The sequence below is a fragment of the Alligator mississippiensis genome, chromosome 3 (assembly GCF_030867095.1).
Source record: "Alligator mississippiensis isolate rAllMis1 chromosome 3, rAllMis1, whole genome shotgun sequence".
Lineage (NCBI taxonomy): Eukaryota > Metazoa > Chordata > Crocodylia > Alligatoridae > Alligator > Alligator mississippiensis.
The window spans coordinates 229,355,993-229,370,606 of NC_081826.1; the positions used below are offsets into that span (position 1 = coordinate 229,355,993).

Here is a 14,614-nt window from a genome sequence, read left to right on the forward strand (position 1 = left end):
ATTGAACATGAATATGTTTCTGTGAGGTTGGGAAGCAGACCATCCAAGATCAAGTCTTTAAGACTATTACACATATTATAGATGGACACCAATGAAATCTATAGCTATGCAGACAGAAGTAATGAAAAAACATTCAGGTCTAGTGACAGGCTCAGCAGACAGTCTCCACTGAGACACGCAGAGAAAGTTATGTATTCCCACATACTGTAGAGATTTCAGGGGGCATGTCTCTGGAAGCCAGGAAAACCAGGACACAGCTATAGTCCTGGATCTGGTGTTGCCAATCGGCTGACTGGCAGTTTCAGTCTTGGGACTGCATTGGAGTGAGTTTGACACTCTGGTGTGGTCCAAGGGCTGAGGTTCCAATCTGCTGATTGGCAGCCCCAGCCCGAGGGCTGCACTGGAGTGTCCCCATTTCCCAAGATGGGCCACTGAGATCTCTGGCATGTATCTCTGGAAGCGGGGAAAGTCAGGATTCTTTGGTTTAGAGATGTGTCCCTAGCAATCTCTGGGATGAGTCTCTAGGAGCAGGAAATCCCAACTATTCCCACTTGCAAAGACGCATCCTGGAGATTACCAGGAGCATGTCTCTGGAAGCAGGGAAAGCTGGGCAGACACATCTGGGACTTGCGGGGCCCAATCCTGCATGGGAATTCCTGGGGTGTGCAGGACCAAGGCCCTTAAGTCCCAGGAATATCTATTTTCTTTATGGGAGGAGAGTGCAGGTAGTTAGTGCTGCCTGCACTCTCCTGCTATAAAGGAAATAGATGTCTGCCACAATAATGCCACACAATTTATTGCTACCTTTTGCCAAGGCCATACTGTGGCATGAAGAAAGGTATGAAGGTATGACTGTTTATTTGCTGTCACTTTGTACTACCAAAAACATTTTTATGGCAGCACAAAGGTGAAAAAAGGCATGTCTGTTTCCATCCTGGGGCATATGGGATATCTGACAGGGGCATAACATCTTGCATATAAACCTAAAGGAAGGTTCAAAATCTAATGCAGAATTTAATTTTGCAAACCAAGACAGAGGCCATGAAACCTAGGCTATATGAAATATTGATGGATATTTTCTGTAAGCAAGTGTCGTTTGGAAGTCTTTATCAGGAGCATTAAACTCATCTGACCTGGGGCTGGTTCATGGGCCAGATTGGACCCACACATAAGACCCACACTCCACATCCAGTGCATGTCCTGGAGTGGCCGAAGCAGGTGTTGTATGTGGCGCAGTTGCATTCAGCCACTCCAGGGCTGTGCTGTATATAGCAGCCACTCCAGATTTATGACCTGAAGCAGCAGCCACATGCGATGCATGGGGCTATAGGTACACCTCACATGCTGCTTGTGGGTTAATTCAGGGACCCATGGGCAACACTGAGGGCCAGATGATAGGGGACCATGGTGAGATTTAGCCTGCATGCCTTATCTTTGATACTCCAATCTATATAGTTTTTTTCTGAGAGAAAAATCTACAGGTGTTCTACAACTGAGAGATACTCCATTAGAAGGAAATCTTGACTCAGATGAAGCTGGCCTTTTCATGGTCCATTATGATGAGAGGCACACTCTATGCAGAGAAGAATTTTTTTTGGGGGGGGGGGGGGGGGGGGGGGGGGCAAGGCCTCAGTGAGCCAATAACCAAAATAATGTCAGATGTAACTTAATACTGTGATGAGACAAGATAAGTTAGCCCACACACTACAGCTCCATTAGTAGAAGTACCAAAGCTAGCAATATTGAAGCTGGCTTGGGTATCAATACATCACATTGCAGTCACTTTTGTGACTGCAGTGCGGACTTATCCCTTATATAAACTGTCATTACTTCCATAGGCAAGAGGAAGCATAATTAAAAAAACCCCAGCTGTAGCTAATATGGGTGGTAGTCATTCCACATTTGAGATGCTTCCTATGACTGGTCATGATCCAAAATATGGAAGTATGCCCTAAAAATATTTAAATCACTTACCAGTCTTTCACATTTGGAGAATGGATAGTGCCTGCCAAATTACAGTATGAAATTCTGAATAAATATTCCAATTATGATTTTTCCATTCTTTAAACCACATACAGTGAGAGTCACTTATGTACTACATCTGCTCTAAAATGCAGTCTTTCCACAACTTGTATTGCTTAAAATTTCATTCTATAACCAGAATAGCTTTCTGCAGACCACAGTTTGAGAACCTCTGATATAAAGCATCTTTATGTCTAATACAGGACAATAACCATTGTTCTTTGTAAAATGGAAAGATCAAGAATGAAATTCCTTTTTCTACATATTATAAAATACCCATTCTATTTTTCCTATTTAAGATAATCTATTTGGCCTCCTTATAGGTATTTCATTAAACTGATCTCTGAAAAAGATGTTGAAGGGGACTTGGGCAACAGGAAGTAGTAAAGCTGAAAATGGCATAACCCTTTTTGAAACCTAACACTATAAAATTATATTAGTCCACAATGCAAAGAAAATGAAAGACTCTCCACATGAGGAAGATGGAAGGGATAGTACCTGGAATCAAGGACAGGACTTCCTGAGCTCACAGGTGACTAGAGAAATGAAGAGGATGGCTGTCCTATCTATTGGACATTATTTTGTTGTTTTAAGTCCCGAGACTGCTTCAGAAAATTAATTGAGGCCTTTACAACTGTTTGTTATAGAGAACATTCCCCCTGCCCCAAAAATACTCAGATCAAGGATTTCACTGCTGGCTAGTTTTCCTTGAGTTTCATCATCATCTTGTAAATAACATGACCTTCCAAAAGCCAGGTCTAAAATCTTGGATTTCAGGAAGAGGCCAGAGGTCCTTAGCCAGGTACACAGTAAATGGCAAAGCTTAAAGCCACTGCTATTGATCTTGTGGCAGTTTCCAAAGTATTACAGGCAGTTCCTAATGAATAGCTAAATGGATTCTGGCCTTTCATATTGATTACTTTACCTTGTTTGAACTGTTCAGAAAACTGGGTCATGAGAGGAAAGGCGTGAAATCTTCAGACACTGATAAATTAGTGGTCTAGAGAAAGATGAAATGTAAAGCTTTGACCTACATAACCTAACCTGTGGTCAATTACTGCCCTCAGGTCCTTTTCAATTGTGGTGCTGGTCAGTTTGGCGCCGCCAAACCTGTAGCTGTGTAGGGAATTGTTTGTCCCCAGATGGAGCACTTTACATTTGTTGATGCTGACCTTCATTTGGTTCCGATCCGCCCAACTTGCTAGCCTGTCTAGGTCTGCCTGTATCTGTAGCCTATCTTCAAGCATGACCACGCTTCCTCATAACTTAGTTTGTCTGTGAACTTGGCCAGTGAGCTCTTCACCCCCACATCCAAATAATTGATAAAGTTGTTGAAAAGCACTGGAGCAAGCACCAACCCCTGAGGGACACCACTGGCCACTTCTTGCCAGGATGACACAGATCCATCCATTAGAACTCTCTGGGTCCTACCCACAGCCAGCTTCCTACCCACCTAACCGTCGTGCAGTTAAGCCTGCAATCCTCCAATTTTCTCATGAGAACATTGTGGGATATCAGATTAAACGCTTTTTTGATACCATGGACATCATGGTATACAATACCAACTTCCTCTCTCTTATCCAGGTGGCAAGTTACCTGATCGTAAAGGGAGATGAGGATGGTAAGACAAAACCTGCCTGCAACAAAGCCATGCTGGCTGTCATTCAGAATCCTACGTTCTGCAAGTCTATTGCATGCAGACCCCTTAATGATTTTTCCAGGATTTCCTCTGGGATAGAAGTTAGGTTAACTGGCCTATAATTACGCGAGTCCTCCCTCCACCCCTTCTTGAAGATGGGCACAAGATTGGCCCCTCTTCCAGCCCTCAGGGACCTCTCCAGAGAGCCATGAGTTTTGGAAGAGTTTTGCCAGGGGTTCTGTGATGACTTTGGCCAGCTCCTTCAGCACTATTGGATGAAGTTTATCCAGTCCTGCTGACTTATATATATGTCTAATTTTTTTTAACTGATCACACACCAGTTCTATGGCAATAGTAGGAAGGCGGTCATTCCCACCCTGCTCATTCTGTACCCTATCTGGCATAATTTTCCCCCTGGCCCAGTAAAATACCAAAGCAAAGTAGTCATTGTGGAATTCAGTTTTCTCCTGAGTGCCGATAACTGGCTGTCCCAAGTTATTGAGCAATGGCCCTATTGTCTTGAAAATAGTATTTAAAGGTCTGCTTTTTGGGAATTGGCTTATAGGTATAGATATATGTATTATAAGAGCTCAAGATGGGCAGCAGGGGTTAATTGATTTCTAAAGAGTGTGGGTCTCACACACACAGTTTCTCATAGCCCTGAAAGCAGACAGGCTGTCTAACACAAGGCGGCCAATGGATACACACAAAGCCTAAGAATTGAGGGGGCATCCCATAACATGAGATCACAGCCTACAAGGCAGGCAGGTTGTCTAACACAACAAGGACAAAAAGCCTGGGAACCAAGGTAATATGTACCATGCTGCCCATAACATGAGGTAAGTGACACCAGCTACAAAGCCCCAGAGAAGTAAAAGGGCTAAGTCCTGGTTTTAGGGGAATGGATCTAAGTAAGAGAAGGCCCGGAAGGCAATGTGGACATGTGACCACAGAGACAGCCAACCAGAGATAGACACAGATGAAGAGTCATCAGGAGTTATGTTTGTATTGTTTCTTTTCGTTATAACTGTGTACCAATACATTTGCCCATTATCAAATGGAAAGGTCATGGTCGGTCTGAGGGTGGGTCTCCCTGCACCGAACAAGGTATCTGGATCTTAAATCCAGAGCCAACAGGTCCCACACCCCCATTTGTTTTCTTCCTGTTCCCTATGTACTGAAAGGAGGACTTGTCCTTGATTCCCATCTGTCTACATGAGCATTTTGGCAGTTAATTACTCCACCGTAAGATAGTACTGTCCCTGACAGTATGATTTTACAGCAGAGTAAATTAATTTACTGTGCCCTAATACTGGCACTCGTGTAAGCAGTGACGCTTTACTGCAGAGCTAATCAGTCAGCTCCATAGGAAAGGGCATATGTGAGTGCACCTAGGCTGCCTCATTCTATGTAGATTCATAAATTAGTTTTTCAGAATTAAATACCATATTTGAAATACCAAATATTTGTTCATTAAATTACCATATTGAACATACCTTTGATTGTATTGTTCTTAGATTAACCACATGTATGTCACAAGGCATGGAAGAAGTAAATGGAGAAAAGACATTCAGCATCTGTGGGGCTCCTGAGTCCGTATACGTAGTCATTGGAATTAGAGGATGATTTATGAAAGTAGAAGTTATATGGCTAAGAATAGAGGGAAAACTCACTGATGACTTCTCTTCTTTCTGTTAAAAAAGAAAAATAACATATAAAGTTACTTCATAGAATCAATATTAACATTTCCACAAGTCTAAACCCATTTATTTTACATTAGGCCCTCTTTATTAAAGTCTGTAAGTTAGAAGTATTTTACTTAATTACTTCTATAAAAAGGGACAAATTCTCATATCAACAAACTCGTAATCTCTACTATTACTTCTATTAATAAACTCCTGTCTTGCACTGCCTACAAAATACTGTCAGATAACTGTGGCTTTGCAGCTGGCAAGAGACCACTGCTACCTCACTTATCTGTGAGCAGGTTGTTTCATCAGAAAAATTTCAGTGTGTGGTTGAAAAATCCTGTTTTGTTAAACGTGTAACATTTCACCAAGATGTTCTGGGGCTGAAATAGAGTTTGCCAAATTCATAGATTGTAGAGTCGGAAGGGACCACAATGGATCATCGTGTCCGAACCCCTGCACCTGGCAGGAAAGAGGGCCTAGGTCAGATGACCGCAGTCAGGTGACTATCTAGCCTTTTCTTGAAGACCTCCTAGCTAGGTGATAGCACCACCTCTCTTGGAAGCCCATTTCAGATCCTGGCCACCCTGACTGTGAAAAAGTCCTTCCTAACATCTAACCTAAATCCACTCTCAACTAGTTTACACCTGTTATTACTAGTCACTCCCTGGGGCGCCCTAGTAAACAATGCGTCACCTATACACTGTTGACCTCCCCTAATAAATTTATAGGCGGCCACAAGATCTCCCCTCAGCCGTCTCTTGTGAAGGCTGAAGAGATTCAGCTCTCAACCTTCCCCCCGTAGGGTCTTTCTCGAAGGCCACTAATCATGAGTGGCCCTTCTCTGGACCCTCTCCAGATTCTCCGTGTCCCTCTTGAAGTGCAGCGCCCAAAACTGGACACAGTACTCCAACTGTGGCCTGACCAGTGCCGCATAGAGGGGGAGCATCACCTCCTTTGTTCTATTAGTCATGCACCTGCTAATGCACGACAAGGTGCGACTGGCCTTGTTGATGGCCTCGTTACACTGCCGGCTCATGTTCATCTTGGAGTCAATTATGACTTCAAGATCCCTCTCTGCCTCCGAGCTGCTGAGAAGGACACTCCCCAACCTATAGGTGTGCTGGGGGTTCTTCCTTCCCAGGTGGAGTACCTTACATTTATCTTTATTAAATTGCATCCTATTTCTCTCTGCCCATTGATCCAACCTGTCCCGGTCGGCCTGAATCTGCTTCCTGCCCTCCGGTGTACTAACTTTGCCCCATAACTTGGTATCATCAGTGAACTTGGAGAGGGTGCTCTCCACGTCCTCGTCCAAATCGCTGATGAAGATATTAAATAATACCGGTCCAAGGACCGAACCCTGCGGGACCCCACTGCCCATCTCCCTCCAGGCCAAGAAGGAACCATCCACCACCACTCTCTGGGTGAAGTCCCTAAGCCAGTTGGCCACCCACCTGACCGTATAGGCATCCAACTCCACAGTCTGCTAGCTTCCCAATGAGGATAGGGTGCAAATTCAGAGACAGAATTCAAAGCTGGCTTCTCTCTAAATTCATGGACTGTGTGAACCAGGGCAAAGGATGCTACAGGGAAATTAGCCCAATTTATATATTTTTATTGCAGACATTTTGAAGCCCTATCACTTAAAGGATTGTGAACAACATCTTCATGTTCTAGAGCAGTAGTGTTCAACCTTTTATTTGTGGACCCCCTAAAATATTTTAAATGGAGGAACCAACCCTTTTGAATTGCAAGTGTGGGTATTAACATACTTTTAATTGTTCATAGTCATCTTTCACAGACCCCTTAAATATAGTCTGCAGACCCCGAGATCCACTGATTACCCCAGTTTCCCATGTGGTGTTGTTAAATGACTCTCAATAATTAACTAAATTCTGCTCAAGTGAGCTATACCCTTTAATTTTCAGTGTGCCTTTGACTTTGGGTAAAAATACTATTTCTTTCTTCTGTTAATGAGAAGAGGCAGTTGGACCTGCAGATCTAGGTAGTCAGATACATTTTGTTGTACTTCTCATCCTATGTTATTGAGGGACACAATGAAACCCTGTGTACCACAGTAAAAGCAAATTAGTAAGGGAATAGCCTGTATTACATCTATCTTCCCTATCATGAATCACATCTGTGCCATTTTTACTAAATTAAGGGTGGGCACCCTATGGCCTGTGGGTCAGATCTGGCCCATGGAATCTCTGGATCCACCTGGCAGATGTACGGTTCCAGTAGCATTCAGCAAGGGGTGCAACTGGCAGCGCAATGGCAAGGTGCTAGCACCTGCCCACCTGCTTCTGACAGTGAGTGGGTCATTCCAGTTTGCAGCAAGAGAAGTTTGACTATCTGTGTATTAAATGGCTTTAACTTTATTTGAAAAAAATTTAGAAAAAGATCACTGACAATTAAAAACTAAACCAAAACAAAAAGAACCCCAGGGTAGAATTCTCTGCTTACACATTCACATTACACATAATAGCAAGCAGATCAAAATGCCACCTCAAGCTTAACTTTCAATTACATTTTTCATGGCACTTAAAATTCCTAATCTAGAAACTCCTGAATTTATCAAGTCACAATTGTTGTTTATTCACTTATATATCATATGGTCCTCTGAAATAATTTTTAATACATATATTGCATATATAATCCCAAGAACACTAAAATATTTGTAAAACTGAAGAGATATCTGAAACATTTACTAACTTCTTGACCAATGATATCAGCACTGAAAATTACCATTGTTCTAAACTTCTTATAAATTATGTTGAATAATGTTATGGAAGGTTCCTTTTCCACATGATAGCCTGATGATCCCTGAAGACCTCAGGTCAGTCATAATGTATTTAAAGTTTGAAAAATTCATGTCTTTAAACCATCTAGCTGGTATAAATTACATGTGATATCTTTTCTTTTGCTAAACACCCTCTGCCCTCCATTTGAAGGTTTCCACAGCATGAAGTCAGTGTGCCATACTAGAAAATACATTCTTTGGAATCAGTGATGAACAACAAAAATTATGTGGCTATAATGAAAGAAATTCACATTATATCCTGTGATGGTTGAACAAAACAATTGGTTAAAAAGGGATTATTGCCAATCTATCTATAAAAAGAGTGGAATAGCAACAGCCAAATACTGCTTTGCCTTTTGAAGACTTCTTTGACCTCCTTCTACATACCATTTCTATCTGGTCTATCCAATTCTTTCACCTCTGGGAAGCTGAAAATAATTATATGCCCAATAATACAAGCCAAAAAGTACACAAGTACTTAGCATCAATCAATGGGAAAAAGAAGAGATTAGAGTATTTTCTGACTATTCAGCTTGCCTCCCAGCGATATATTTTGCACTTCTTGGAAATCATGAACTTAGTATTCATGTTTGTACCTGGCAAATCTAAATCGGGTCTCTGTGATTTAATGAAAAACAGATTACAAGCGCATAATATAGTACATAAAATGTAGAAGAATTAAAGTTATTCTGGGAACCTTAACTTTTACATTATTTGTCATCTTTATTTTGACAATTCATAACTTTAATGGTGCACTTACCATATTTTCTTGCACACTACACACAACTGAATAAAACATGCACCTTGCTTTTAGAAGAAAATCAGAGTTATAGCAGACTGAGAGACAAAGACTGTGAGACACTTCTGTAATGAGTGTTTAAGGAAGGCAGAATTTCCTTTGTGGCAGGACAGCAAATAGGCTAGGCCCAGAACCTTACAAGGGCAGTAGCAAGACTGTTACTTCTTTACTTTAAGAAGTTCTTTAAATAAATTCCTGTAAATAATAAAAGTGGTTTTCATACCACAAAACTTATCAAGATACTAGATTGCATGCAGCAGCTCACTTATTCTGAGCCAGCTCAAAGTACTCAGGGTGCGAGAGGGTTAAAAACGGACTCTGACCCTTCTGCTTTCAGGGCCAGAGAAGTGACAGCCATCTTGAAAGATAAGATATTGTAGTCTTAAAATCTCAAGATATGTACTTTATTAGAGAAGGTTAAGAAGTGACTTGATTATGGTTTTTAAGTACAAAAAGAGATGAATTTCTGAAAGCAGATGCCTCTTTAATCTTATGGAGTGAAGAAGATTCCACAGTTGTAACTAGACACATTCAGAATGGTATTAAGGCACGTTTATTTAAAAAACAATCGAGTGGATTTAGCTTTGCAACAAACTTCCAAAAGAAGTGTTGTTTTTCCTATCTAATGAGGTCTCAAATAAAGATTAGATACTTTTCTACAGGTTCCCAGTCAACAAAAAGTTATGGACTTGATATAGACATTGGAAGTACAACGTTATGATTTGTGTGTTATATTGAAGGATGTAAACTAGGAGCTCATGAATAGGATCTTCTAATCTTAAAGTACTGGAGTTTATCTTTAAGTGGTACCATTCAAGTGTCTTCACCATAACCAATGGTTAATGATATTCATATAAAACAAATTCATTCCAACTTATTTGTATAGTCATCATAAGCTCAGTATACCATTCCCCATTTTTATAAACCGTATATTCAGTTAAATCTACTCAAGTATTTCAGCTGCTGCCATTACTTTCTGCTTGTACGTGACAATCAATTTGTTGTTCCCAACTGTTTTAAAAAAGAAAAATGAAAGAAGAGTAAAAACACAAAGTAGAAGAAAAGAGAAGGGAGAATTCAAAGGTTAACTGCTGCAAAAAACAGGAAAGCAACCAAACTATTTTCTATCATATATCAGAATCTCAACCTTTTCTGATTTACATTACATGAGAAAAGTCTGCTTGGTCAGATGTGTCAATTTTTAGTTAAATTTAACATGGTAGAAGTAGCATAAATATTTAGTTTTATTTAAAAATATAGTTAACACATTTCTGTAATTACTCCTACCGCATCTACTCCATGTCTTTTCTCTAGTAGAAGTCGGAAGAGATTAGCTGTAATCTTATTATCTTGGACACCTTGTCCAAGGCCACGGTTGTCATCCTGCATAAGTCGACGGTCCATGATTACTTCCAATTGGCCTGAAATACAAATGTTGGGTTTAGGCTGGTACACTCAAGGCATTCCTCTATTAACCATATGCAAACCCAGTGTATTTCTCTATTAACTATATGCATGTTATTACTGCAAACAGCAATGACAAAGATAAAAGGAAGTTACTGGTAACTGGAGTTCTGAGATGTTGCACACAAAGCACATTCTTACATGTGGGAGAGCTCAGCCCCTGATCCTTTTGACTGGAAATATTTTGACAGTGTTCCTCTCCTTACCTGCCTGCCACCTCTTGCTTCCCTTGCCACCTCCCCTGCAGCCACACACATACACCAAGGTTATGAAGGACAAAGTATGCAATCTGGCTCCCCAGGTGGATTTTCTTTTTTAAATCAAAAGGAGTTTCAAAGAGGCAGACTGAGGAAGAGGTGAAGGAGTACAGGGTTTATATGAGTGTGTGGACAAATCATGAAAACATGATGAAGGAACTCCAGTTACTGTTAAATCATTTCTTCTTCTTCTTCTTCAAATACTTCTCCACAATATTTGCAGGTGGGACTTGGAGTCTACTTAGGCAAAGACTGACTTAGAGTACTGCTGTACCAAAGACAATGTCACATTAGGAGGCCTCCACAATTACACAATAAGGGTATATGCCAAACTTCATGTTGCTGGACTATAAATTTGTCACAAAAACCCTATGGAAGGAAGCAGCAAAGGTAGCTGGAGGACTGGAGGAATGCAGTTATCACAAAAGAAGGGTAAGCCTTTGTCCAGGCTGATGTAACTAGAAATTGAATTGGAGAAATTCAGGGGCTCTAAAAGCCAGATGAGCCTCTGAATCTGCGGCTATGACCACCAACAGGCAGGGGTAGCCTTCTCAAAGGTTTGATTCTCTCTCTCTAATAAACCAGAGCTCTTCATATTGCACATGTGAAGGGTGCCCTTACATCTTGAATTATACAACCAGGGGGGAAAGAATACTAATGAAATGTGCTCAGATAAGCTGCAGCAGGAATTTGGGTACAGAATGCCACTTTTCTGTACAAGTCCATACACAAAGGATCCAGTATTGGGGCTTGGATCTCATAAATGTGTTTGATGGAGGTGATAACCAGCAGGAAAACAGTCTTCACGGATCAACATTAGAACAAAGAAGATACTACTGGCTCACTTAGTGAGTGTTACTGCCATCAGCTTTCACTGGCAGGCTGGATTCTTGACATATGGGAAGCCCTTTTTTGGCTCTTTTAGGAAACTTAGTGTAATAGGCACAAGAAAAACAGCAGATCTTGTTTTGGGGACAATGGGTAAGAGTGCTGCCAGATAAAATTGAGGGATATATAACTGGTTCTCAGTTCCAACATTTAAACTAAAATACATGGGACTTGTGACAATACTGGGGAAATAACCTGCATTGGGCACCTTGAGGAGGGTTGTTTCACAAGGTAGAAGAACTAATGGAAACTTTTCTGTTATGCGTTAAGACATTCCTAACACAAGGTTTGGTACAGATTCACTCTAACTGTGAGAAAACCCTCAAAAATCAATGTTGTCAGAGTAAAAGTTGGCCTGAGTGGCACCCTCCACCATTTCACTGAGGGTGTTTGTCATGAAGCAGCAGCAGGGGAACACATCTCTGCTATACTTATCAATATGAGTACAGGAGGTCCCAAAAGCAGGGTTGTCTTGGCCAGGCTAGTTATAGCAACACGATTCTGGTCCAATCCTGGTATACGTCTGTTATGATTCACAGGTTAATGTGATTAGGGAATAAGGTACCACAGGTCCTATCCACCCATAGTATCAGGAAGGCATGAGATAAGGATTGTAGACTGCCCTGTCCCCCTTCCCTTCATCTTCAAAGTCTGCCCTGGAGCAGAACAGCTGGCACTTTGCATTCCACTCCATTGTAAATAAGTCTATTTTTGGAAACTTGCCATGCTGCAAACACTTGGAAGAGGACTGAATCCTTGATTTCCAGCTTAGGGTGGATTGACATGACTGCTCAGCTGGTCTACTGCCTCATTCTGAGGACTGAGCAGATGTAGGTATGTTACTTTCCATCTCAGAAAGTAGATAGATTGTAGAAAAGTTTGTATCTCTCTGGGGTCTGACTTATGGCATCACAAAGTGCAGGATGCCATGTGGCTGATGAGGGAGATAGACAATCTTATCAAGTCCCTTGTCTGCTCTTCTAGACTGATAATCTGTCTCATCATCGCATGAAAATACCTCTGTGGAAAAAAAAACCTGGTGACCACTGTGTCCAAGAGAGTCCCTTCGAAGTTAAGGGACTGAACTGGCATTAGTATGGATTTTTTGGTAATTTACTATGAAATCTAGTGAACAGAAGATGTCTTATGGTTACGCAAAGGTTGGTCAATATGCATTCTGCTGTAAAACTTTTTTTTTTTTTTTTTTATCAATTAGTCATTTAAGTAAGGAAAGACCACAATCTCTGACTTCTTGTGGTGCATGAACCACAATCACAAGAACTTCTGTAAACACTCATGGGATAGTAGAGAGGCCAAAGGGGAGGAACCCAATATTGGTAGTGGTCCTAGGCCATAAAAGGAACATGTGTATCACCTGTATGGTGATAATTATTAAACTTGTGGTGGAAATTGATACTTTTTTTGGACATGAGTTTCTCATCTCATATAACCAAAAGTAGAGGTAGATGCGCACATTAAAAACTGACTGTATAATCATATAGCGTGAAGTTGTATCGGGCCAACAACTATTAGTTCACGATGTGGAATTGTATACTTGCTCAGGAACAGGGCTCCTTGTCAAAGAGGTCCAGATACCTAGGATTCCTCTCTATTGGTTCCCCTATCAAGGGGCGGGGCTACCCATGCGGCCCTCAACAGCTTGCCCACACTCGGTAAGCAGCCCTCCACATGAAATAGTTGCCCACCCCTGACATAGACATAGTCATACTTTCCTAGGATGCAAAATATTTTTGTGATAGGTGGAAATCTGACTCTACCATCTACGCGGAGCTGAGATGGGAACTGGTGGTGACTTTATGAACCACAGGACAGCTTAATGGTTTGATAGAATTTCTTCATCTTCCAAGCAGATGCAATTGATATGAGGAATGCTAAAATGATCAATAAATATTTCTATGAAGCTTGTAACAGGGGATCATTAGTAAGGTTCATCACTTTTCTCGTGTCTTCTTTACTTAAGGAAGCAGGGTTCCACAGGGCAAATTGTTTGATGATGTCCAGTTAAGTGGATTCTAATTATGGATTTTAAAAATATATTGAAACAGGGGCTTAGGCAGAAGCCCCATTATTAGGGCAGTCACAGGAGCAGGTAACCACAGGGAGCACCCCACACAGGTGAGGGGAGTTACTAAACCCAGAGATTAGGGTAATTAACCCAGCGCTGCATGCATAAGCCCAGCTGCAAGGGAATGCAGGTTGCCCTTGGGCACTGGAGAAGGAGGAGACCACTGAGAAGAGAGAGAGAGAGAGAGAGAGAGAAGGAGAAGAAGAGAGATGACATCCAGAGGAGGGCTGAGGACTGGTGACACAGAAGAGCCGCAGATAGCCGGTAAGGAGTCCGGGTACTTACCCAAAGCCCTGGACAACACAGGCAGCCTAGGGAGGACCTGGGGCTCCTGGAGAACAAGGTGGCAAGAAGAGCCCTGAGGCAGAGGGTCCCGGGACAGTATGCAGAGGGCGAGAGCCATGTGGGGCCATCTGCCCCACCAGGTAGCTAAAGACTGTGATGAGTTAACTTTTGGGCATGGGGAGTCTGCTGCGAAGATGCTTCCCTGCTGGGAGCTGATAGATGCAGTAGAGACACTCCCCGCTAATGAGTTAATTGGCTTGGTGGAGATGTTAACACCCCAGGACACTCCCCGATTTAAGAGTTAATTATAACAGCTGTATCACTTCCCTTGCTAATGAGGCAATTGGCGTGGAGGAAGCAACAATGTTGCCCTGTTATGAATAAAGCCAGCACTAGGAAACTAACCATCTGGGTGGTCTCTGGTGTTTTGTCACCCTTAAGGGTGACAAACATCTGAACATCTTTTTCTTTCAACCAAAGTCGTGGCAGAAACATTCTGAGGGGAACCGAAATAGACCCAGCCACCCTCCCACAGAAACTGGTGCCTTGGCTGGGAAAGCCTAGAAAACCCGAAGAGCCATGGAGTCCATGGACACCCAAGCGCCGATAGACTAGCAACAGGTTCACAGCATCACCCTATGACTCCTACAGGGGCAGCAAGGCATGGATCCAGCTGTTCT

General features: G+C 41.9%; 1 protein-coding gene across 2 annotated transcripts in view; it reads right to left on the bottom strand.

The window, feature by feature from the left end:
• MAN2A1 (mannosidase alpha class 2A member 1) overlaps window positions 1-14,614 on the bottom strand; it is a 222,225-nt gene that overhangs the window by 20,154 nt on the left and 187,457 nt on the right. For both annotated transcript variants that reach the window (XM_006270866.4, XM_019484312.2), the window contains exons 19-20: window positions 10,242-10,375; window positions 5,158-5,352 (exon numbers count right to left, since the gene is read on the bottom strand). In XM_006270866.4, coding sequence (XP_006270928.1) covers window positions 5,158-5,352; window positions 10,242-10,375 — 329 coding nt within the window. The remainder of the gene's footprint in view (window positions 1-5,157; window positions 5,353-10,241; window positions 10,376-14,614) is intronic.